The sequence below is a fragment of the Macrotis lagotis genome, chromosome 6 (genome assembly GCF_037893015.1).
Source record: "Macrotis lagotis isolate mMagLag1 chromosome 6, bilby.v1.9.chrom.fasta, whole genome shotgun sequence".
In the NCBI taxonomy this organism is placed as follows: Eukaryota; Metazoa; Chordata; class Mammalia; order Peramelemorphia; family Peramelidae; genus Macrotis; species Macrotis lagotis.
In genome coordinates, this window is record NC_133663.1 from 160,253,276 (window position 1) to 160,280,864 (window position 27,589).

The 27,589-nt window shown below is 34.3% G+C and overlaps 1 protein-coding gene across 2 annotated transcripts in view; it reads left to right on the top strand.

Moving 5' to 3' along the window:
• Positions 1–27,589, top strand: part of DNAJC3 (DnaJ heat shock protein family (Hsp40) member C3) — a 112,811-nt gene that overhangs the window by 52,314 nt on the left and 32,908 nt on the right. For both annotated transcript variants that reach the window (XM_074191914.1, XM_074191913.1), the window contains exons 3-4: positions 299–423; positions 3,690–3,764. In XM_074191914.1, coding sequence (XP_074048015.1) covers positions 299–423; positions 3,690–3,764 — 200 coding nt within the window. The remainder of the gene's footprint in view (positions 1–298; positions 424–3,689; positions 3,765–27,589) is intronic.

Sequence of the window (27,589 nt, forward strand, 5' to 3'; positions counted from 1 at the left end):
TACTCTAGTTGACTATTCTGTTATTATAGCATATTATAACACATATTGCCAGTGACTTATTAAGCATTACTTAAGTGAAAATTGTAACACCCCCCCCCCCCCAAGAAAGAAGTAGTATTATCTCCATTGTAATGAGATTTAACTGAAGTGAAATTTTTAAATTAACTTGTCTTGGTCCTACTGTGTGATTCTACTCATTCTATATCTTAGTATTTAAAATTCTAGTTGCTCAGTTTTTATTGTAGAATAAATTTGCTGTGAAATAAGTTAATTGATTTTATATTATATTTATTTGTAGATGGTGATCCAGACAACTACATTGCTTATTATCGAAGAGCTACTGTTTACTTAGCCATGGGCAAATCTAAAGCAGCGATTCCTGATCTAAGTAAAGTGGTTGAATTGAAGACTGATTTTACAGCAGTAAGTGCATGCCTGTTTTTGTTAAGAAAATGAAAGCTTTTTTATCTTTTTTATGTATTACAAAAAATTCTGAATGTAACATTCAGTGATAGTATTAGGTTGTATTATCTTAACTGTATTATAAGAAGCTTAAGACTGAACAAGCAATTTCTTGCCAAGCAACTCTGTTTCAAAGATTCCTATTTTTTTAAACCTTCCTCTATTTATATTATTTTTTACTTTTCATAATTTGTCACCATAATACTTTTGTGTTTGTAAGATTCTCTGAGGAAATTTTTAGAGTTTGAATCATAATGAAGTGGATACAATTCAAAATTTCAAATAAGATGTAGTTATATTCATATCACTTAACTTTATTCTTTTCACATTATAAAATGAATGATATCTATTCTGTTATCTAGATCTGTGATATAAAGACCTAGTTTTTAAAAAATGCCCACTTGAGAGGAGAAAATTTGTCAGATGCTGGCAGTTATTTTGCTGTTGAATTGAAAAATTTGTTAACCCTGACTCTTCTCTATCTCCCCAAATTTATTTGGATTGAATTCATTTTGGGGAAGTGGGGGTGGGAAAGGATATTACCCATCACAGAATTTTACTCAGAAGAAACTTCCAGAGGGTTTGTTACTAGGTTTACCTAGAAGTGTGTAAAAACATCCCTACCTCCTATGTAAAACTACTTGATGTACCTTATATGAGTTGCTTTTTTTTTGCCACCTGATATCTGTCTTAGGCTCCAGCTCTTACTCCTAGATGAACTTTCATTTTATCTTGCTTGTCACTTCCTGAGCATCTCTGTGTCACACGAATGTGTGTGTCCTGTTTTCCTTCTCTTCTTCCTCCTTTCCCACTTTGTCTTTGAGAATAGTAATTGAATAAATTCTACCATTCCTGGAAAGGTTATGTCAATCAATTGCCTTCTTATTTCAGTCATCACTGATTGATTGACTTCTCTTTCTTTTCCCCTGATCAGGAAGAACCATACAGGCTGGGCTTCAGATGTTAGGTCTGCTTCCTCATGACTGGTCAGCTGGAAAGGGGAAGGTCAGAATAATGGATTTTTATCTGGAGAGCATATTTTTATTTTAGTCACTCTTTTCCTCTGTTAGATCATATATATATATATATACATATATATATATATATGCGAGCTTTAAGGACAAAAGTGTTTTCCTTGCTTGTATTTAGTACTTGACACATAGTACTTAATAAATGCCTTTTTTTGTAGTCTAGATAAAGATAAAGTACATAAAGCACTCAAATAGCCCAATAGACTCAGAAGGTCAAGATACATTGAGGATTTGCTGAATAAATTGTTCTGTATTGCCTGAGCAACTTAACAAAAATATTTTGGCTGGGTCTATATTTTTGTTCTCCCCACCCCCACCCCACCCCCGAATTTCTTCAGTTTTCTTAATTGCAGAGTGATACTTATTCTTTACATTATTGATGAGGAACCTTCTTTTAAGAGACTGGCATTTTAACAGTCAAATTTAATAATTCCTCAATACCCTTATTATTACCAGATTTTGGACATGCAAATTCCCTTCTTAACAACTCTTGTCTCTGAACTGTGCTCTAAAAATGAAACAAAGGTAGAAAAGCTCTTCAGACTCTGAGGTCCAGGACTACCTGGGCTAGAATAGTTGGGAGGAGGGGGGAGCATGTGCTCCTTCCCATTTTTCTAAGGACTGAACTGTTTTACTTTGTTTACTCTGACTAAAATAAAAGTATGTTCTTCAAACAAAAGGCCATTATTCTGACCTTCCCCTTCCCAGTTGACCAGTTATGAGGAAGTAGTCCTAATGTCTGAAGCCCAGCCAGTATGGTTTTTAGGGTTATCCTGGTCAGGGTCTTTTCTGAACTACCCTCTTTATATACTTTTTTTTTTAAGGGAATTTAAGAATCTGCATGTACCAAATGCTTTGATATTTCAAAATTGTTGTTAGTAGTGGAAAGAATTAGAACAATTTAGGAGAAATCTTGAGGACCTAAGGAATGATAGATGAGGCTGCCATACTCATTTCCATTTCTAGTGTATCCAGCAGCATATGAATAAATGTCTCAAGGAGTTATGGAAGAGTGAAGGAGGGTGGTGAAAACTGGTTGAATCCAAAGCCAGGAGAAAAAGGAAAAGATTTTTAGTTCATCTTTTAGAAGAAACTGTGACTCATAAAGAATAGAGAATTACTGTAAAAAAAAATGACTGAAGTACTATCATTACAAATGAATGACAGTCAGAAATCAAAAGACATTAATAAATCATAAAACAATATCAAGTGGTGTTTGATAGTTTTATTTAGACTAAAGAGGTTTTGTATCTTTTTACACATTTCCTTTATAAAGTGTTAAGACAAAAAAACCCCCAACCACACCAAGTAATTTAAGTTAATAAATAATATAAAACTCTGAAAAGCATATGAATCATAGTAACAAATTTATCTTTTCAATTTATCTCATTTAGAGGAAAAAGCCTACTGTAGCCCAGAATTATATATAGTTATGTGAGACAATAATCTGTGAACTTTTTGTATTATGTATTCCATCAGTGAGAAGATTTTTGAGTACATATCTCCAATACGTGTCATATGAAAAAAAATATAAAATCCCTTTGGTAGCTCTGAGGAGGAGAGTCAGGAGTCAAGAGAAGCTTAAAGCCAGAAGACCAGTTAGGAGACTATTTTAGTATTCCAGGCAAAGGTGATGATGGATACAAGACATATTATGCCAGGTGGAATCTACATGATATAACTGTGATTGGATACAGGGGGTTTGGGGGGGGGGGTAAATGAGGTGTCAAGGATAATCCTAGATGGCTATATTACTTAACATTTTCAGAGAACTTTAACTTTGTGTTTTTTATAGTCATCTGTCAAAGGAGATCGATTCTGTGGTTAATCTGGAAGTCTGTATTAGAATTCTTATTGGGGTATTTCAGAAATGCATATTTCTAGAACTTTTAAAAATGCTGTAATATATAGCTATTCTGTAGAAGTGAAGAGTTGAAGTATGGAAGAATATTTTCTAAACATCAGAAGAAATTTTATCTGCTAGTTCTAGATTTATGAGTCATGGACACCTTCAGAACCTAGACAAAAGGTAGTTAAAGAAAAAAAATAATCTCAACGTTAATTTTATTTCATTATTTATTTTGGGGAAAATAATAAAACTTTTTCCAGTGCTACCATCCTTCTATCCTGAAGCCATACAGAATTTAATAAGAATTTAGAAATTCATAATATTTAAGTTATTTTCTTTTTTCCTAGGCACGATTACAGAGAGGTCATTTACTGCTTAAACAAGGAAAGCTTGATGAAGCTGAAGATGATTTTAAAAAAGTGGTAAGGTTTGATTGAATCTTCTGGTTTGATTGTGAAGTTTTTGTTTAATCTTTTTTTTTTTTTTTTGTCCTTCATTTTCGAAGAAGACCATGACATCAGGGAGGTGATACCATGATAAACGCATGAATTGGATTTGTGGTAGAGAGGGTGGGAGGCTGTATTAAGTTGCTAGCCTCGCTTTCTCCTCCAGAGCCATCTGAGTCTGGCAGATATGGGTCAGGACAACTGGAGTTAGTCCTGGATGTGAGGCAATCAGGCTTAAGTGACTTAAATAACTAATTCTTTGTCTTGTGGTCTGTACTAAAGGTTTGTTTATGGTTAAGGGGAAAATTCCAATTCATTTTCTGTATAAATTGATCTTGTAATAAAGTCTCCATATAAATTAACCTGCATAACATAATAATTTGGTGATTGATATAAAAGTCATATTTTGAACATTTAGAAAACCAAATGTACTAATATATTGGTTTAATTTGGTTTTTGTAGATAATTAAGGCTTGACATTCCTTCCATGGGAATCTTAGTGAAACTGTACTATTATATGAATGCTCTTAGTTCCTGTGATGCTTTTTGTCTCATTCAAAGGTGGGGTGTTCAAGTACTTTATTTTGTAAACTGGATTTTGTAGTTATCTATTTTCATTAAAGGTAAATAGTGGAAGTTTCTTAGTTATATTGTTCAATATAACTGGATGAAGTCTCTTCTAAAACCTGAAGTATAATACTTGTTGCCACCAGATGTTCTCAGGAATCCTCCTGAAAAGACATTCATAGAAAGAGCTAGCCAGTTTATTCATACAGACATTTGATCATTACCTTTCCTAACTTGAGATAGAAGCTGAAAAGGATATGTGAATCTCATTTTCCATTTTTCACATGATAATTTTTGGTAATTAAAAGTGCATATTGCTAATATTATTTTCACAGTGACAAAGTTTTATTTAGCCGTCTAAAAAGAGTAGAAAATATCAGTAAAATTTTGTATTATATTTAAAAACAGTGGCTCTTATATCATGGTCTGGTATTTAAATGTCTTCTTACTAGCTTATACATTTCTTGAAGGTTGTAACTGGGTCTTAAGTGCTTAAAAGAATAGAAAGATGAATGAATTTATTATAATACCTTTTGTCAATATGAGCTCAATAAATAGTATAAAGTATATGTTTTCATATTAATGGTTTAAGGAACTTCTTAAAACATGAATTTATTTATACATGTAACTGAATAGTTTATTTTTGTCTTTAAAGAGCAAGAACCCTTTCAAATTGAAAAATTCTTATGTGAAATTCAGTCAACAATACAGGATTTTTTTTGGAGATGAACATTTTCGTGGCTCAAATATACACTGGACAGTTTTTGTTGGTTCTCTTTTTACATGTGGTTTTGTAGCTGTCAGTTCTGCCATTGCTTTCTGAAGACTGGTCTTGCTAGTTATCAGTAGAATTTTTTTTATATAAATAGATATGCCTATATTTATAGGCACATTCTACATGTTCATTGTTTCCATTAATATAAAATATTAATTGAAGCTACATTGTGGGTATAAAAAGGGAGAATGTTCATTTTAGGTAATGTTGTATGGATTATCTTTAACTACATCTTAAGTTGTTGTTATTTGTCCAGACCAATGACATTAGGAAGGATTTATCAGACCAGTAGTAGTTGTCATAGCTTTGTAATGGAATTTAATTAGATAATATTAATGACATTTCATATCATCATGAAATAATATAATAGTGGAACATGCCCATGATAATTATTTGTGTGTGTGTGTGTATATATATATATATATATATATATATATATATATATATGTATATGCAAAATATTTAATTTAGCATCTACCTTTTAATATCATCACAGCCCATATCACTTATCACTAAATGGTAAAAAGATAAAGTCTTAAACTGTATAAACCATTTTAAAAACTATATATCAACAGAACATTTTGTTAATTTGTGTTTGTGTATCCATGTAAAAGGTAAGAAATCAGTTTCATTGAGTTTTAAAAAGTATTGGGGGGGCAAAAACACACATACAGAAGTAAAATGTTTTAAAAATGATTGTCATGACAGTTATTTCCATGAAAAATGCTATTTGTGGGGAATATTTAATTTAGTTTACCAATAATTGATATTTTTAAGAAAATTGGGTCCAAAATTCAGTACATAATTTCAGTATTCATGTAGATTTAAGTCTTTTGCTGCTTAAAAAGTAAAAGATCAAAGAATATATTCAACAACTTTTCTGAATTGTAATAGGATGAAATGAGAAAAAGTACAGGAAATAAAATCAGGATCTCTGGGTTCTAGTTTAGGGTTCACCTATTAAATAGCTATTTGATGATTGGGGAAGGTCATAACTTTTAGGTTTCTTTTTCTTTATTTTCTTTGCATTGAGAGGATTGAACTAGATAGTTTTCTTCTAATTAAAAGTTTCTGTGATTCTCTGAAGGAGATCATTATGAAATCTTCTGAGAATGTATTTTTATTTTAGGTCCATATTCTTCATCTTTATAGGATATATATTCTTTTTATCTATTAACTATTAATCTGTTATCTATTTAACTATTTTTTATAAGTTATTGAGATGTTAGCCAAGTGAATCTAAGGGGTTTATATCAATGGTTCCTCTTATGTATTATCAACTCCGCAAAATATTTCTTATTCTAGTTACATCTTCAGTGCACATCATATTCTATTGACAGACATATATATTCAGTATAGTTTACATGTTATAATTCCAAATGTTTGCTATTATTTGTTGATCATCTTCATGTGAATTTTTTTAGTATTGTTGAATATTGATGACTTTTTTTTTTTTTTTTTTTTGCTTAAGAGTCAACTGTAAGAGTCTAGGGTACTATAGTTCTAGGCTGACTCATTCCCTCAAACCAAATAACAATCTTGTGAGTTTTTTTTTAAAATAGTTGTTCACCAAGGCAAAGGAAATGATGAAATAACCTTTTGAATATCTCTTATTCTGCGAGTACCTGATATATTTTTTAAAAAGAAAAAAAAGGGGCGGCTAGGTGGCGCAGTGGCCTTGGAGTCAGGAATACCTGGGTTCAAATCCAACTTCACTTAATAATTACCTATCCATGTGGCCTTGGGCAAGCCACTTAACCCCATTGCCTTGAAAAATCTTTAAAAAAAAACAATTCCTTCAGTTTTTTGTATAAACAGATTAGTAAAGATCCTTTGGTCTGATATTATTTGGGAGGTTCTTAAGGTAGTTTTGTTTTAAAGTAATACACATTATAATCCATCCTATAAAAATTCAAAATAAAAACTAGAGATTTTTAAGTGTCTCATTTTGTTATTTAATAACAGTTAATTCTTGATTTTGATCTAAAGGGCCATGGACTGCCAACTTAAACTCAATTTTACATATTTTGCTGCTTTTTCATTTTTTTTTATTTTTAAAAAGTTTTATTTATTTAAGGCAATGGGATTAAGTGACTTGGCCAGAGTCGCATAGCTAGGCAATTATTAAGTGTCTGAGGTCGGATTTGAACTCAGGTCCTTCTGACTTCAGGGCCAATGCTCTATCCACTGCGCTGCCTAGTGGCCCCTTTCATTTCACTTTGTATAGAAAATATCCTTGGGTATATTTATTTTATTTTTAGTGTTTAGTTTTTTAGTTTTTGCAAGGCAATGGGGTTAAATGACTTGCCCAAGACCACACAGCTAGGTAATTATTAAGTGTCTGAGGCTGGATTTGAACTCAGGTACTCCTGACTTAGGGCATGTGCTCTATCCACTGTGCCACCTAGCCACCCCTTCTTGGGTATATTTAATAGAATCCTTGAGTAATTAAAATTTTTGCTTTATTTTTTATTTTTTTTTGAGCAAACTTTGTTACTCAAATGAATTCATCATAGGTGTGAGGAGCCCTATATTAGAAGGATAATATTAGGAGCAGTTATAACTTATACTCCATTTATTAAAAAATAAAAATTATAAATGTCATTACTTTACATTGACCATTTTTGGAGACTTGTTTGAGATAAGAATCAAACAATATGACCACTAGATGTCAGCAGAGTCTTAATGATTTTGTTCACCTGACTTTGTTTCTAATGTGGAAAATGTAAATAGCATCATTGGGATAACTGGTTTTTGTGTTATAAGAATTCTCAGGGAACATCTAGTTCAGTCCTCCAGAGGAAATGAGTCATTGAGAGGTTAAGTGACTTGATCAAGATTATACAACTAAGCAGAAGAGCTAGAATTTGAACCCAGGATGGGCTCCTGATCCTAAATCCAGTATTTTTAATATAGTACTATGCTTCCTTTTTTGGATTTAAAATTAGTCTGAACATCAGGAGTCAGTATTTCTTAAATTTTCACAAAAAGGTTCAGATTATATTGACATATTTCCATATGGGGACCCAGAAAAAGTTTCATTGACAGTCACAAGCAAAAATTTGTGTCCCAGTGGGACTATTACCTATCTTCATCTCAGCATTACTTTTGGTATTCTTTTTTAAAAAAATGTTTTTCTCATTTTATTTTATTTATATATATATATTTTAATTTATTTTTCCAATTATGTGTAAAGATAATTTCACAATCATTTTTGTAAAGTTTTCTCCCTTCTACCACTCCCTCTCTACACCCTAGGACAGCAAGTAATCTGATATAGATGATAATGTACAATATTGTTAGATATTTCCATATTAGTCATTCTGTGAAAGCAGAATTAGAGCTAAAGGGGAAAATTGGTATTGTGTTCCATTTTAGTCTCTATTTTGTCAACTTGCCAACTCCTTTATCCTCAAAGTATTTTTAACATGAACTTTTTCTGGCCATATAACCCTTGACCAGTGTTTGTACAGTTGAATTTTTGACCTTCAGAAAAGGATCTTTACTCTGTTTAAATTTCATGGTCTTTGATGTGGACTATCTATATCTTTAGATCCAGTCTCTGATTTAAGAAATATTGCACTTTTATCTTTATGTAAAACATTAATAAAAATGAGCATCATAGGGACAGGATATCATGCCTTGAGGTTTCTCTTTTTTTAAAAAAATTATTTAAGGCAGTGGGATTAAGTGACTTGCCTAAGGTCACATGGCTAGGCAATTATTAAGTGTCTGAGGTCAGATTTTAAGTCAGGTCCTCCTGAGTCCCCCTGACTCCAGGGCTGCCTGTGCTCTATCCACTGCACCACCTAGCTACCCCTTTAGATTTCTCTCAAGGGTGACATTATTTTGGATAGTTTTTCAGTCATTTATAAATTCACCTTACTTTACTGAAATAAATATATTTTTTTGGCTTCATCTCATTATAAAGAGACTGTAATAGTTTTTTTTTTGATCAGTTACTTTATTAAATTCCAAATATGCTATGACTACAGCATTATTATTATCCTGTTCTGCCATTCTATTAACTATTAAAAATAGGAAATGACATGAATTCTTATTAATGAAACCATACTCACTCCTTATATAACTAACCTATAAAATTAACATTTCCTGGTTTTTCACAACACTCCTATGTCTCCTTTGCTGTATGCTTCATTCAGTTCATATCTATTGATTGTACATATCCTCTAAAGTTCTGTCCTGGGCCCTCTTCTCTTTTCACTCCATATTCCCCCTTGCTTGGTAGTTTCTTTAGCTCCCAGCTTCATCTATTTAGGACATATAAATCTTTTCACTATCTGAGCAATTTTGGACTTAATTCCCCTTTAACTGTTCTTTGTCAATTTTTAGGCAAAGAAAATAGATGTCAAAAAAGTAGTTGGGTAGATTTGCTTTTTTTTTTAAGTTTTTGCAAGGCGCAATGGGGTTAAGTAGCTTGCCCAAGGCCACACAGCTAGGTAATTATTAAGTGTCTGAGGCCGGATTTGATCTCAGGTACTCTTGACTCCAGGGCTGTTGCTCTATCCACTACATCACCTAGCCACCCCTTAGATTTGCTTTTTTAATGATCATTATTCCCAGATCTATAGCCAGCCTGATCTTTATTGAATGTCTATTAGACATTTAGAAATGGATATTTCTCAGGTATTTCATATTCAGTATTTCCTGAGCAACTCATTGTTCTGCCTCTCCCCATCAAACATTTTCTGAACCTTTCCTTTTACTATGATAAATACTATTGTCAGTGTCATCCTTGTCTCTACTATTTTTTTTGGGGGGGTTGCAAGGCAATGGGGTTAAGTTGACTTGCCTAAGGTCACACAGCTTCATAAATATTAAGTGTCTGAGGATGGATTTGAACTTGGGTCCTCTTGACTCCAGGGTTGGTTCTCTATCCACTGTGCCACCTAGCAGCCCCCTTTGTTTCTACTCTTCAGTCTTTTCACCTAACCCCACATAGACATTCAGTTGCCAAATCTTGGTAGTTTTCTTTTGCCATGGTATTTCTTGTTCATAACTCTTGTTGCTCACCTTACTCAGATATCACTCTAGTTTTGGGGTTTATTGCCCCCTGCTTAGCAGTCTGTTATATTGAGCATTATGAATGGTTTTTACTTTTCTTGGTACCCTCATTATATAGCATGTTGTTTGGAATATACTAAGCATTCAGTAAATGCTTAGTGATTAATTTTTACAATTCCCCTAGAAAATTTTAAGGTCTCTAAGGCTATATAGTTCCATCTATTCCATCCTCTCTTTTTTGGGAAAATTGTTATATTTGCCTGCTTTTGGTCTCTTAGCCTTTTTTCTATTCACCTCATACCTTGAAGATGATAAATAACAGTTAAGTAATCATATTTGCAGCATCTTTAAGAGTATAATTCATCTATGATAGATTTGTTTAGGACATATAAATCTTTTCACTATCTGAGCAATTTTGGGCTTAATTCCCCTTTAACTATTCTTTGTCAAGATTTTTTTTTTTTTGTACAAAGAAAATAGATGCCAAGCCCATATTCAGAAGTAATTCTCAAAGGAATTTTTTTTTGTTCCTAGCAAAAAAACATTCTTAATTCTAAACTCTTTCTGAACTTTGACAATATTTGACAGTCAGTGTCTGTAAGGAATGATACTGATAATTACATCATTATAATTAATACATAATAATAACTGTAATGTTGTTATATAACTTTAAGCTTTGCCAAGTATTTTCTTTTTAGTAATACCGTGTAAAATAAGTAGTATCAGTAATATTGTTCCCTTTTGATAGGTTCTGAAACAGATTCTTTTCTTTTCTTTTTTTTCTTTTTTTGCAAGGCAATGGGGTTAAGTGGCTTGCCCAAGGCCACACAGCTAGGTAACTATTAAGTGTCTGAGCCGGAATTTGAACTCAAGTACTCCTGACTCCAGGGCCAGTGCTCTATCCACTGCGCCACCTAGCTGCCCCTGAAACTGAGATTCTGATTTTTAGCTTATTCAGATTCACACAGTTAGTTAGCTTATGTCTGTTAGGTGTTATTTAAATGCAAGTCTCTATTCTCTTAAGTCCAATTCTCTTTTTACTATGCTGAATTGGGGAAAATAAAAGAAATAAATATAACCACTCTTCTGGGCCTAATTATACCCAACAAGGAAGTTGTTGGTGTTGTGAAAATGATAGAAACTCTGGACCATTTGACCATTTTACCATTAAATTATTGATTGCCAAGGAAGAGGATGCCAGAAATTGACTTGTGATTTAACAACTTTAGGCATATTTTGGGGGGTAATAAATAAAAGTTTAAACCCTTTAACCAGAGATAAAACATAAAATGACACAATGAATAGACATATATGGTGGATAGCTTTATTAGTTTAGTATAAGAAAAATCTAGGATTATATCATGCAACCTTTTTTGAACATCCTTGTACAGAACTGAAGTGAAAATAGCTATCCAAATAGCATTGTCCCTTATTATATTATTCTGAGAGCCTTACCCTCCACAGGATACTAGGCATTTGGAAAAATAAATTTAGATACATGGTGTGTTGCATCAGTAGATCTTGTAAATATAGCAAGAGTTGCAACTCTTAGAATAAAATAGGTAGCTAGCCCTTACCCATTGAGTTGAAGAGCTATTTGGAATAAATCAATTTATAATTTTACTCCTACTGACCATTCACTTAGCAAGCATTTGTTAAGTACTTTTTTAAGGTTTTTGCAAGGCAACCGGGGTTAAGTGGCTTGCCCAAGGCCACACAGCTAGGTAATGATTAAGTGTCTGAGGCTGGATTTGAACCCAGGTACTCCTGACTCCAAGGCCGGTGCTTTATCCACTATGCCATCTAGCCACCCCTGTTAAGTACTTTCAATGAATGTTACTTTATATTCTTTTGGAATACAACAGTACATTTATTTAGTATCTACAAAATGATTGAAAATGTTTCCTTTTTGGTACTGGAAGGAGAGGGGAATGAGGCCCCTTCATCTGGGGAAACAGGAAAAATCTCATGTATGAGCTGGTGTTTAAATAGATCTTTGAATTTCATCTTAGAGGAATTTATTGAACAGGTTAGGTGACATGGTCAGATTTGTGATTTAGGAATATTTTTTTTTTGCAAGGCAAATGGGGTTAAGTGGCTTGCCCGAGGCCACACAGCTAGGTAATTGTTAAGTGTCTGAGACCGGATTTGAATCCAGGTACTCCTGACTCCAAGGCTAGTGCTTTATCCACTGCTCCACCTAGCTGCCCCGATTTAGCAATATTTTGGCAGCTAATCTATATGGAGGAGGCAGGATTAGTAGGGAGAGAGACCCAACCAAGGTAGATAGATCAAATTAGGAGCCAATTCTGATTGCATAGGTGAAAAATTGTGAGAATCTATTTGACTAAAGAGAAAGGGATGAAGATAGAACTGACACAATGTGGCAACTGATTAGCAACATGGGGTTGAGGAAAATGAAGAGTAGAAGATAATGCTGAGGTTATGTATCTGGGAGATTGAAATGATAGTGGTGCCCTCCATAGTAATAGAGAAGTTCAAAAGAGTGTTGAATTTTGGGGGAAAGGTAACTGTTGAGGTTGAGATTTAACATTCACTGTAGAACATTTCACTCCAAAATGTCTATTAAAAGTTATTGTTAATATATCACTTCTTTGAACTGTAACTTTTTAGATATGGAAATACTAAAAGAATTCTGGGCAGGATGACTGTTTCAATATAGGCTAACTGCTTACCTCCAGTAAGAAACTAGAGTTAGGGACTTCTACCTCCCAAATATACAAAAAATCAGCTACAACCCAGGACGGGAAGAGAAATGTTAGATACCAGGCCAGTAGCCTCTTAGCATGACCAAGTAGACTTCATAGCTTGAAGATATACATATAGTTTGAAGGGGCTATGCCCAGAAGGAGGAATAGGCGAGGTGCACTTCTCTTTCCAACCCTCAGAGCTTGGTCAGAAAGGCCCAGAATGATATTCTTGGAAGTTTTAGGCAGCTTCCAGGAAGCCATATGGCAAGTGATCAGTGTACAGTATCTATGAGTAAATCTGCATAATCAATATGCCTAAGGACTCCGAGGTTGTTAACATTCTGTCTTTTTAAAAACGATTTCCCTTTCTATTGATTCTTTTTTTTATTCTTTTTTTGGAGCTCAAAAGCTTGTAAAAAGAAGATTGTTGAAAACTATCTTTGAATGTTATTTAAAAAAATAAAATAACATTTAAAAAACCCACTGATTTGGGAAGATTTATGTGAACTGATAGAGGGTGAAGTAAACAGAAACAGAACTATTTATATTTTAATATTATTGTTAAATGAGCAGTTTTAAAACTGATCAATCAAGATTCCAGAGAACTAATTCAGAAGAATGTTGCCTGCCTAATGTTAGAAAGACAATGGATCAATTTGCAAAAGGTAAGGATAATTTTAGACTTGAGATTTTTGTTTATTATTCTTTTTATATGATTCGTAGGTTCTGTAATTTTTGGTGGAAGGGAGATGGAAAAAGATTCTTGATAATTATTTTAAAAATTAAGTCTGATATAAAAACTGATATGAAAAGAAGATATTGAGATAATGTAATAATCACTAAACTCTGAAAACAAAAAAAAACCTGGATGCTATGTTTCAAGAAATCCTGTCTGTTAGCACATTAGCACAAAATAAAGGCTCAACCAATTACTTCCTATAGGAAACCAAATCCAGAGCTCCCTCATTAAAAAATATATATATATATTGCATGCATCCAATGCATCCAGAAAGAAGTAATTAAAGTATTGGGCTATTAGTCAGAATTACATCCGGCTAGCAGCTTCTACTTTTAATGAGAGACCTTATAATAAAATATTACAAAAGACAAAAGATAGAGGTGTAAAATTTTTATGATGATGTTCATTCACAGTTGAATAGAAGCTTGAATTGAAATAGAGAAAGGGAAGTTTATTTGAACAATGAGAAGGAGACTATAGTGCCCACACTAGAAGAGCAAGCTTTTCTAAGTTAAATCTGCTTTGAGATTTTTAATGAGGAGAAAGGGAAGGAAAGTTAAATGGAATTCCCTCCTGTAGAAAGAAGAAAGAAGAGCAAGGAATTTTCTCGTTATCTTTAGGGTATGTGAGAATTTCATACTAGGTAGAGGAGTGGGTGATGGAAAAGGGAATCTTCTGAACCTCCCTTTTATTTGAAATAAGTCAAGGTGGGGTGATCTCTCAATTTAGAGTGAACTGGGAAGCCAGTGGAAATTATGAGAAGGCTAATACTGGGGAGGGAATAGTTAAAAGTAAAATAAATGTCTTGACTCTGAAGAGGGCATTAAATGGACAGCTACAAAATGAAAAGTACAAAGAACTAGATGCCCAGGAGGTACTTGCCAATTGGGGATGACTGAAAAATTATGGCTCCTGAATAAGATGGAGTATTACTGTACTGTTAAGAAATGACAAAAGATGGGGCAGCTAGGTGGCGTAGTGGATAAAGCACTGGCCCTGGAGTCAGGAGTACCTGGGTTCAAATCCGGTCTCAGACACTTAATAATTACCTAGCTGTGTGGCCTTGGGCAAGCCACTTAACTCCATTTGCCTTGCAAAAAAAAATGACAAAAGAGAATATCAGAATCCTGGATAGCATCAATTCATGCAATCAGGTGAGCAGTAGAAGAACATTACAAGGATTGAAACTATAAAGAGTAAAAGAACTTTGAAAAACTATACTGATCTATGTAATAACCAGTTGTGTCTCTAAAGGACCAATAATGAACTCATCTCATTTTGATATGGCCACTGTATATATTAGTTTTGCCTAACTCTTCTTATTTGATACAAAGAGTTTTTCTTTTTTTCTTTTGATTTTTTTTTTAATCAGTGGTTAGGAGAGGAAATTTAGGTGGTGATAGTAGTAGTAGTAGTAATGGTTTCCAAAAAAAAAGATATTGAAATATTAATGAGAAAAAGAAGTAGATTGAAATGGAATAATTTTGGAAGTAATATGTGAAATTTAATATTTTTTAAAAAGTGATATAAAATAAATGAATATTCATGGTTTTATACATATTCCTCATATATTCTGATGTGTATATGAATATGCTACCTTTTTAAGTTCCAAATAAATAAAAATTTAAAAACTGAGGAGCAGTTTAATGTGAGAACCAAGATATATATATATATATATATGTATGTATATGTATATATACATATATATGTATATATTGTAATACTTGCTGTGAAATAACTAGATTAATATAAACTATATCCTTATTATTAAGGAGCTTATACATGTAGCTGGGCAGTCAAGACACATTCATACAAAATGTTGATTAGTAATTCCAGGAAGAATATAGTAGGTCAAAAATGAAAAACGTGATATAAAAGATTGCAATTCAGTGAAGCAATACTTGACTAGGAATCATGAGATCTATATTTTGATGTCCCTAATGACCTAGGTGACCTATCCTGAACCATAGAACTAATCTTAGAAATTCTCTATTTGTAAAATAGATTGAACTATATCATCTTTCCAGTTATAAAATCATTTGTATCTGCCATGGATCATAGGAGTTCAAAGAAAGATTTGTTTTCCCTGGATTGGGATGCTCTGAGGCTTCATGGAAGAGGGAAAATTTGAGAGAAAAACAGTTGGTAAAAAATCTTTTTTTGGTCATATTGATACCAGATAACTTTTTGAAGGACAATTTAGGTACAGCGAACTTTCTTCTTTGGCAATATGTGGAAGTATGTTGCAAAATGAGCAAGAGTTCTGCAAACCTGAAGGAATATTTCAACTTTGAGGTTGATAATCTGGGCTTTTGCTTTCTTTCCAGTCTCCTCCTACTGTCTATTATTTTGACTACTTAAGTTTATGTTAGGAATTTTTCATGGCTCAGAAGAAATTAGTTATAATTTTTCTCCCTTGGTAATAACTGTGGCAAACTGAGTTAGGGAAAGAGGTGAGAATTTTTGCTTAAAATGAGATTTTAGTACCCTTTAGTGGTTATATAATCCAGGATAACATATAATTTCTGTAATATATATCAGAACTGCCTTCAGTATCTTAGACATAATGTATTTTAAATTACCCTATTTTCTTGTCATAAAAGAAACTGGGAAATGTGATTTAAAAAAATTGTAATTATACCTAACCCATAGTTATTGAACATTTTAAAAATGCAGGTCATAGGTTATTGCTTAGGTTTTATATGTAAGTTTTTCATAATCTACAATTTCCAGTTCAGCATAGAAAAGTCCTTCACTTACTGAATGAATAAAGAATTTCTTTAATAATGAGTCCTCTACAAAACAGTAAGCTCAGGATCACTTTTGGATTCCCCCTGTTTTAGTGTTCTATGAGCACCTCGTTTGACACAGGCATAGGTAATTACTTGATAGTAATACATATCTGGCTTCTCTTTTTACCTCTTTTATTTGGTGCTCCCTTCTCCCTTTCCTCCTCTTTTCTCAATTTTAGCCCAATCCATGGATTGGCAGTGAAAGCTTCAGCTACTCTGTAGAAACTCATTTGTTTAGGTAAGTCGAGTGTAATCCTTGACATTCTAAAATACTTAACCTACAATAATTTGTTGCAAACTTTCAGACTTAACAGAACCCCCAACTATTTGGTTTTTGTTAATTAGCTCAATTTTTAAAAAGTAGAATTATAGATAGATTTGATTTAAAGAAAAATTCCTAACTTTAACTGAAGTGGTCAAAATAGTAGAAAGTAGGAGGAAACTGGGAAGAAAGCAAGAAGCCTGCATTATCAACCTCAAAGTAACTGAGAGTTTCTTTGCTCACTGAAAAGATTTTGAAATGTTCCTTCAGGTTTGTAGTACTCTTGCTCATTTTGTAAAATACTTCCATGTTGGCTATGTATGAAATTACATATAGCCTATTTTGTGCTTGTAGGATTAAAAACATACCTTCATTGTCTCTAATAAAGCAGTTGAAATAGAAGTAGATTTATATCTTCTGAGAGATGTTTAGAGGCGATCAGTTTCAGGGAAGTATTAGAAACCAGGAGGGATGGGAATTCAGGGAAGCCTGGAGGGATTTGCATGAACTGATGCTGAGTGAGATGAGCAGAACCAGAAAAACACTATACACCCTAACAGCAACATGGGGGTGATGGTTAACCTTGATGGACATGCTTATTTCATCATTGCAGCAATCAGGGACAATTTGGGGTGTCTACGATGGAGAATACCATCTGTATCCAGAGATACAACTGTGGAGTTTGAACAAAGACCAAGGACTATTACAATTTAGAAAAAAAACCAAAACTGATAACTTATTGTCTGATCTTGCTATCTCTTATACCTTATGTTTCTTCCTTAAGATTATGATTTCTCTCTTATCACATTTCCATTTGGATCAATGTATACCATGGAAACAATGTAAAGACTGGCAAATTAATTGTCTTCTGAGGGGGTTGGGGGGTGGGAAGTAAGATTAGGGGAAAAATTGTAAAACTCTAAATAAAATCTTTATAATTTTTTTTTTTTAAAAGAAGAATCAAGCAGACTTGTGTTGGAAGCCCAGTGTCACTGAATCTTAGAGTAGGTGCATGGTAGTGGGAAGGGGTTGAGCCATGAAGCACTTCTAGGAGTCAGACATGAATGGGATGCCAGCTCATACAGATTTCCTTTATAGGTTCTTTAAGAACTTAAGAGAGTTCATTTATAGTATTCATATATCCCTTACCTAAAGGATCAACTCATTTATTTTCCTCCTTGACTATAGAATCTTGTAGTTGTTTATAAGTATACTTGAGGACTTTACAGTGTTATAAATGACCCATAATTATAAAAACCTAGCCTGGAGTGATTGAATAGCTTTTATTAATTAACTTTCCTAAAGGAATGGGCAATTTCCCCAGGGGGAAAATCCCTAAATTGTACTTACATATGTATATGTACATACACAATTGTATATCTTATATACAATTTGAGAGACTTTGACTTCCCCTCTCAGCCATCCATTGATCTGAATCATCAGGGATACAATCTAATTGATACCCCTGTCCCATACCACTTTTTAATGTTTCCTCTCTCTATTCATATGACGTTTGTTATACTGATGAGCCTCAAATCCTCACGGGGTTGCCCTAGTTACTCTGCATGAAACTAATTACACAAGCTCACTTGTGTAAGATCAGGGTCCCTAGGTCAACCTGGACCTAGTTGGAGCAGGTTTCAGTTTAATCTCAGGTCTGCCATCTTTATGTCAGGTTGGAAGACCTCTTTCAGTTCAATGATTGGTCTGGCTGAATTCTTGTGTCTTCCCTTTTGTTTCATTCCCACATTCCTGCACATAGGCTTTGTGCTGAAACTTTCAGCCTCATCAATAGCCATAGACAGATGTATATCTTTAACTAAAAGGAGCATCTTACATCTGGTGGAAACCAAACACCCTATAATTTCTTACACATAGTAAATTTGAAAGTAAGGAGAAGTCATAAATAGTAGTTAACCTTATATCTTGTGTTTAGTATTTTGTGTGCTGCTGCATGTGAAGAATCCCATTTTAATCATCTGATATTGATTGTGAATGAAGGCATGCTAATTGCTATCTTTGAAATATACTTAGGTATGCACTGATGTTTGTGATGTTTATGGATCAAAATTTAAAATTTAATTACTAGCTAGTTTTTGATTGAATGCACTTTGGAAATAGTTTGACCCATGGCTACTGCCCAGAAAATAATCTGTTGTAAAAGTTCATTCTTGGTCACACTTTGGGAAATAATCAGTATTTTAAGCATTCTTTTAAAAGAGTTATTAAAGTGCCCTTCTTTCTCCTCTGTATTTTCTCTTGAAGAAAACAATCATTCCAAAGAGACCAAGAGAAGATTTTTGTTTTACATGTGACTATATAAGTCTAAATTAAATACATCTTAGATTATTAAATATTATATCTGAAATTACCAAATTATTTGAATTTTCAAGTCACATTTGTTAACTATGTCAGAATTTAGAGGGGTCTATGGGAGAGAATGCACTTTCATATTCCATAACTTTAAATCACTAGCTATCTAGCTGTTTAATATTTGATGATTTTTCAAGTGACTGTCCATCATTTGGAGAATGGCTGAACAAATTATGGTATATGAAAAGTATGGAACACTATTGTCCTGTTAGAAAACAGGAGGGATGGGATTTCAGAGAGGCCTGGAAAGACTTGCATAAACTGATACTGAATGAGATGTTCAGAAACAGAAGAACATTGTACATAATAACAGCAACATGGGAGTGATGATCAACCTTAATGGACTTGCTCATTCCATTAGTGGAATAATCAGGGACAATTTTAGGGTATCTGTAATGGAGAATATCATCTGTGTACAGAGAAAGAACTGTGGAGTTTAAACAAAGACCAAAGACCATTTTTTTTAAAGTTGTCTTATGTACTATATAATTTTGCTATCTCTTATATTTTATTTTTTCCTCAAGGATATCATTTTTTTCTCAACATATCCAATTTTGATCAATGTATAGAATGGAAACAATGTGAAGATTATCAGATTGCCTGAGGGTGGGGGAAAATTGTAAAATCAAAACATTACAAAAGAATGATAGGTAGAAACAACTACTGTATATAATTGGAAAACAAAATATTTATATAAAATATTTGGTGATTTTAGTTGTTTGCATATTGACTCTCCCATTAGATTGTATCCTGGAAGGTAGGGACTGTCTTGCCTTTGTAGCTGAAGTACTTTGTACAGCACCTGGCACATAGTAACGGCTGGATCAATGCTTATTGATTTACTGATAGATAAATGTTTGTTTCTCTATAATAGTACTTTTTTTTAAAGAATTTAAGGGTCATTGGGGTTAAATGACTTGCCCAAGGTCACACAGCTAGGCAGTTATGAAGTGCCTGAGGCCAGATTTGAACTTAGGTCCTAGGGCCAGTGCTCTATCCACTGTGCCACCTAGCTGCCCTCTAATAGTACTTTTCATGTTTATCATTATGAAGGTCATCCTGGTGCTTTAGGATAGCCAATTTGCCTTAATAGTTTTGAATTGTACATTTTTAATTACATTATTAAGTGTAAAGGAGGTAGATATTTTTCAGTTTAACAGCAATCAAATAATGAAAAAACTAATGATGTGGGTTTTAGACATGATGTCAGGCATTTTGGTGATTTCACTTACTTTGGGTCAGGTGGCCCTCTAACATATCTGGCTAATATATAACCGATACTTATCATGAGTCATTGATTTTTAAAAATGGAAATAAGCATTCATAAAGGTATAAAATTGATTATAATTCTGCCATTTATAAAGCTATACTTCTTTCCAGTGATTTCCAGTTTTTAGGTGTTTTTAGATTATAATCCAACAGTTTCTTGGAAGAATGGTAGGCATATCAATGTCATTCATTAGTTCGAATCCAACATCAGACATTTGGCATTTTTATGGCTGTGTGACTTTGGACAGGTCACTTAACCCTGATTACCTTGTATCCAGGGCCATCTCCAGTTGTCCTGATTCGTATCTGGCCACTGGACCCAGACGGCCCTGGAGGAGAAAGCAAGGCTGGTGACATCACCCCCCACACTTAAATCTAATTCATGTGCTTGTCAAATTATCCCCCTGATGTCATGGTTTTCTTCGAGAGTGAAGAACAAACAACAAACAAATCATCATCATGGTGTATGTATTAATCGCATATCAACTATTGTAAAATATCTTATATAACTTTTTAAAAGCCCGCATTTAAAAATGAATATATCTATAAACACAATACTGGTCTTTTAAAGAATCCATATAAAAATGCATTGATTCTGCTAAACTGAAATACAAGCTGCTGAATACGACAAGATATGAAATATTTGATCACTTTAAAAATTGCTTTAGAGAGGGGTGGCTAGGTGGCACAGTGGATAAAGCACCAGCCCTGGAGTCAGGAGTACCTGAGTTCAAATCCGGCCTCAGACACTTAATAATTACCTAGCTGTGTGGCCTTGGGCAAGCCAATTAACCCCATTTGCCTTGAAAAAAAAATCCTTAAAAAAATGTACTTTATGTAGTCTGAATGTAGATGAACTCATACTATTTTCATTTTCTTTGTTTTTTCTTTCTCATGGTTTTTCCCTTTTTTTGATTGTTCTTTCACAACATGATTAATGTGAAGACATTATGTGATTGTACATGAAACCTATATCAGATTGCTAACTGTCTTGAGGAAAGGGAAAGGAGGGAGAAAAATTTGAAACTCAAATGAATGCAGTCTTTATGTGTAATTGGAAAAAAATAAAATACTATTAAGAGAAGAAAATATACTTTATAGAGTTGTAAGTTACCTCAAAATTATTTCCCATAGTTATTCTCACCATAATGTTGGTTGACTGTCTTAAAGTTTTGGCCATTCCTCTAGGTAGCTATCCCCCCCCCCTTTATTATTCCTTGGGTTTATTGCTTCTTTTTTGTCTAGACGTAATTGACCCTACTATTTCTACCTCTAAGCTGTTAAAAATGAGGAAATTAAAGAATATGCTATGTACTTTGTTTAAAGGAGATGACAAATTCCAAACAATTCCTTTTGCAAAACAAAGGAGCATATGTTAAGGCTAAAAATGGCAAATGAAATGAAGTATTAAGTGTTTTGTCAGAGTTAATGTCCACTTTGTTGAATCTGGAGATAACTACTGAAAAATGGTAGAACAATTATTCTTGATTATAAAAACTTTACTTTTCTACTTTTTGAAAAAGTTCTTAGATTATCATTTGATCATTTCTGCTAAATATATGAATGGAGAAGCATCAAGAATCTGCTTTTTTCTCCCAGATATATTTATTTTTTAGTTTTTTTTGCAAGGCAATGGGGTTAAGTGGCTTGCCCAATGCCACACAGCTAGGTAATTATTGTCTGAGGCCGGATTTGAACTCAGGTACTCCTGACTCCAGGGCTGGTGCTCTATCCACTGTGCCACCTAGCCACCCCTCAAATATATTTAATACTTTAGTATCAAACTCATTTCATTACTGTTAAGGGTTCTGGGATTTCATTGGCGTGGGCACTCTTAGTTTTGTTTTTCCTCATTGTTTGCTGATGTAACAATTAAGATTTTGAGGTATTTAAGAAAAACTTTTTTTAATCTCTGGTGATTAACCTTTTCAGTGTACATTTCACTTTTAAAGAGCTCATTAAAAAACTAAATTCAGTTTGTGCTTTTTAATTTTAATTTTTAGTTACTGAAAATATCTTCTAAAGAGTAGCATTTATGTCATTACTGCATTTATTTAGCTGATGGAACTTTTGTGGTGTTCCTGCCCTCCAACTAATTAAAATTTGCAAACTGATATGTGAATCTCACCCTATCCATGCCTATCCTTCTTTGTGACTCTTGTTCACATTCTGCTAGAGTTTCATGATTGAGACTTCATTCAATGTTTTGGGGGCTTCCCTTCCTCTCGACATTGTGAGATTATCATTAGAATAAAGAAACTATCCACTGATTTTCCCACCCTCCTTGCCTGATCAACCTCCCCCCTTCCTTTCCTTTCCTTCCTTCCTTCCTTCCTTCCTTCCTTCCTTCCTTCCTTCCTTCCTTCCTAAGATGTGTAAAATGAGATCTTGGAGTAGTTATTAGTTTGGGGTAAGAGGGCTTTAGACCTGAAATTTGCCCAAGGGTGGAAAAATTTAATTGGGGGGGGAGGAAGAGGGAAGACATTGGGATCATACTGTACCTAAAAGGATAGAGAGCCTCACTGTTTAATTGATTGCCTTGAGCCATGAGACCAGAGGCTCTTGTTCTGGAATGATTGGGGCTCCCTTGGCATGCTTATTTTTCTATAATCTGCCTGATATGACACTAACTCTTCAGTTTTTTTCCTTCTCTTTAAAATGATGGTGTTGGACAAGGTGGATCTGTAAAGGTCCTTTTTGGTTTCATTAGTCTGTGTGTTTAAGGTTTGGGATATATCTTAGCCTCAATTTCAATAAAAATTAAAACTTTATGTCCTTGGATACTCTTGAGGATCAGTGAGCACTCTTGGTTTCCTCCCCCACAGCTGACCTTATTCAGTTTAGTGGAACCTGCCTTTGTTTAAAGAGAGTAAAGGAGGGCCGGCTAGGTGGTGCAGTGGATAGAGCACCAGCCCTGGAGTCAAGAGTACCTGAGTTCAAATCCGACTTCAGACACTTAATAAGTACCTAGCTGTGTGGCCTTGGGCAAGCCACTTAACCCCATTGCCTTGCAGGAAAAAAAAACACCTAAAAATAAAAGGAGAGTAAAGGAATAGCTTCCTATTTTGAAGGAACTGAACCTGCCTAAGTCTAAAGTTGACATAGTATGTAAGAACTAGCAAAGGGGAACTTCTATTCTGTACCTGATTTTTACCATCAAGGAAGAACTAGTTCTTCAAACAAAAGTGGCAGAGGTCTTGGGAGGATACAACCAGCTTAGAATTTATGATGTTTTAAAAGATTTAGGGAAGGAACAAATAGAATCCTTTGCATTAAGATTCTAAAAGGTAAATCACCCTCCAAAGGATAGGCAGATATAGAATCTAAAGGCCAAAAAAAAAAAAAATTCAGATAAAGAGGAGTTTCCCAAAAATTCATGAAGGAATTTGTAAACTTTAAAAAAAAAACTTGTTCAGAGGAAGCAAGAGCAGGCAATAGTAGATGAATACCAAAGTGAAGTACTGTCCTCTAAGAATTCCCAGCCTCACAATGAGCCAAGGCTGACAAAAGCTAAAGATGACAAAAATACAGGAAAGGAGGAGGATTAAAGAAGGGACATGATCATAGGTCAAGAGGGATAGAACAATAATAACAGAAGTCCAATCCTTATTGAGTTGCTTTTGTCAAAAAAGTATGATTTTTAGACTGGAAATAATAGAACCAAAATAACTGAGGAGATAAAACCCATCACAAGTAAAAGGGTAATAAAAGATCATTTTGCTTTTTAGGAATTTATTTCATAAAGTCTAGATTAACTAGATTTTATTCCACAATTCTGAAAGAACTGGTAAATGTGAACTGATCCACTGCCTTTACAAAATGATGGAGAACAGGGGCAGCTAGGTGGCGTAGTGGATAAAGCACTGGCTTTGGAGTCAGGAGTACCTGGGTTCAAATCTGGTCTCAGACACTTAATCATTACCTAGCTGTGTGTCCTTGGGCAAGCCACTTAACCCCATTTGCTTTGTAAAAACCTAAAAACAAAAAAAAAAATGATGGAGAACAGGATTGGGGAATGGCAAATATCTTGACTTTTTAGAGTATTATCTGATCTATAGGCTAATGAGTTTGCCTTGAACTCCTAGCAAAAAATTTCTGATATTCTGTCATATGACATTTTTGAAGATCTTAAGAGAAAAAAAATTATCACAAAGAATCAGGGTAACTTGATAAGTCATTCTGTACTAATCTTTTTAATTTTTGAATTACAAGTTTCAAATCCAGTAGATCAGGAAAATGTTTATTTACATACACTAACACATTATAAAACTAATCTGACTTGCATTTGTGTGGGACAAATGCCACTTAAATAAATTTCAGAGAGCTCTCAAGGTATGAAGAGAAGGCTTATTCGTTTCTCAAGAAATGGGCCACAATCAGAAAGATTGAGGCAAAAGCAAAAGGCCCAAGAATCACATTTATCCTAACTCCACCCCCCCCCCCAAACTGACCTACCCTCCTTCATGAGGAATGTGGTCTTACAGTCTAAACAGGAAAACTACCCTAAGGAAAGGGGCATAGAATTCAAAGAAAGCAAACTAATCTAGGGAAAAGAGCATAAAATTCAAACCGAAAACAGATTATCTCTTTAGTCCCAGGAATTGAATGATTCTCCAGACATCAACAGATAAAATGAAGTCAGTTGACTCTTCAACAATATCCCAGAAGTTTGCTTTGTCAAGGGAGGAGGGGCACATAGCTAACCGGATTCAATCTAAAATATTTTACTGAAGAAATCTCAAAACTTTATCCCACACAGTCCCTCCTCTTTTATTTTGATAAGATTTCTTCATATTTCATCTAACAGCTCCCTGATAAACTCCTTACTTCCCAGGGACCCTTTTAGATAAGCCCTATAATCACCATGATAATAGGTCCATTTCCAAGGTTGCTGTACCTCCTTTCACTGCAAGTTTTTATACCAAAGTCTTTAGAAAGGTCTTCCAGGCTCCAAAACTTATCAAACTAAATTCCTGATTTTGTGTCATTGGATCAACCCCAAGAATAGCTAATATACCTAGTGATGTTCCTTAAATTATTTTTCTTGCAAGTGGCCATTTCCACATTTCCATTTCCTTGCAAGTCCATACTAACTCATAATCAGTTTCCCTTAATAAATGCCCCAGTTTGCACATCTTTACAAAGGATCCAGGTACCATCATTAATCTCACATGAGTCTAAGGCCACCTATCTCTAAGTTGTACAATCCAGAATATATGCACCCTGCTTCTGGACATATTCAGACATATTCTACTCCCCAGGTAAATATCCTGGCCAGTCAAGTTATAAACAATAGTCACCCTGAACTGACTCAGTCATATGCCACTGGTGTTTCTCTCCTCTGGATCAGAATCCTGTGCCACAGTGCACCTCTGATCAGGTACTGAGAATCTAGTTCAGACCCAGGGGTACTGCCACCCACTAATCTCTCGTTCTCTCCCAATGGAGAACATTTTCACCCTGCCTCCCCTCTTCCTTTCCATAAAGAGAAGGGCATATGTAGGGGTGTCATCCTTACAGAGTCAAGGAGAAGTTACAGATAAACGATGTACACATAGGTGAGAGATGGTAGAGATGGAACTGATTCAGTGTCTCTCTCCTCTCTTCTCTTCTCCCAATGTCCTTCAGCATCCTCTAAATCTGTTCCAAAAAGTCCTATCCAGCTCTGGTGACTACTTGTCTTCTGGTAAAGAAACTGTTTAACATCTTAATTCAGTTCAAAACGCATGTCTTCCATCACAAAACAATGAGATTCTGGAGCTTATTACAATTTACATTTTGCCTTACTGCCATATTGACACACATACTTCACTTTGAACACTTTTAACTTCCATTAGTATTTTACTACATGAGCAAACTCACAAGCTTGTAACATAAACATTCAGCAGTCATCTTTGCTCTAAGAGTACCCAACATCTGGTTCAGAATAAAACAATTTTAACCTTTGTTTTTATTACAATGACTCAAACATCCTTAACCAAAGTGATTTTTTTCCCCAAATATTCTCATATTTTTCTTTTCCTGGTGTACTTATCTAACTCACATTCCTTTCCTTAAACTAGAATTTGAAACTGTAATTATCCTAAGAATTTCTCATTCTTCTCCTTACCTAAATATCCCCTCTAACACAAAAACTAAGGAAACTTAATTCCTACCTTAGCATATAGCTGACAGCAGGTGTCAGAGTCAGACACCTAACCTATCTCTGGCTATTAGATCCAATTCACCTAAAACCTTTTTAGTTTGCTTAGTAACTAACTATAAAGATCCAGGACATTAAAGGAAAATTCCTTTACAGATACAAGTATTGAATGTCAGTGCCCAGGCAGGTCATGTGGGTAAGTCAGATGTCTTAGGCCAGATTTATTCTTCCAGGTGAGATATTATCCAAATGTCATTTTGGGGAAATCAAGTCAAAGGGGTCCAACCTCAGCCATACTGAGAAGCCACCCCTTCGGCTGCCCATCCCTGTCACCTGACATCCTTGACCCATTTGCTTCCTTGGCTCCAAGAACATAACATTTACTCAGTAGCACTTCTTTTTTGTTGACCATCCTGGTATCTAACATAAGAGAAAATCAATTAAAAGTCCTGTGATCTAAAATAGTTGTTTTACCTAGTTAGAATTTCCAGTGGATACAATTCACTAAATTCCAATTATAATCTTAATGGAGTCCCAATTAATGAAACCCCCACCTAAAGCTCTGAGTATCCTTCCTGGGTCTTTGCCTAAAACCAGGTATTCTAACTATGGCTCGCCCTACAGGCCTGTCTCCTAGCTCTTACTAGAGACATCCCTTTGTCTGAAATCATATCTACTCCATCTCCATATAAAGATGACATATCTGATTCCCCTTGGATAGAGAAACCTCCTTCTAGCCTGTTATGTCTTACAACAAATAACTGCCTCCTTTGTCCAGGAGATTGCATAAAGAAATATCAAATTATCTTGTGTATCTTTCCTATATTATATAGTGCTTTTACTTCAAAGCAAACAACCACTGATTTGGAATATACATACCCACACAGCTAGACAATCACTAAGTATCTGAGGCCTGACCTGAACCCAGGTCTCCTGACTCCAGGGCCAGTGCTCTGACCACTGTGCCACCCAGCTGACCCCAACATACAAATTACTTTTCAGAATTCTTTAAAACCATTAAAACATCTTAGGTAGCTTTAAATTTCCAATATACATTATTAATTTCATTATAATAGAACAGCAATAAGAGTAGCAGAGTAACACACAAATTTACTAGATTTTTTTTAAAGCAATCCTTCCATTATT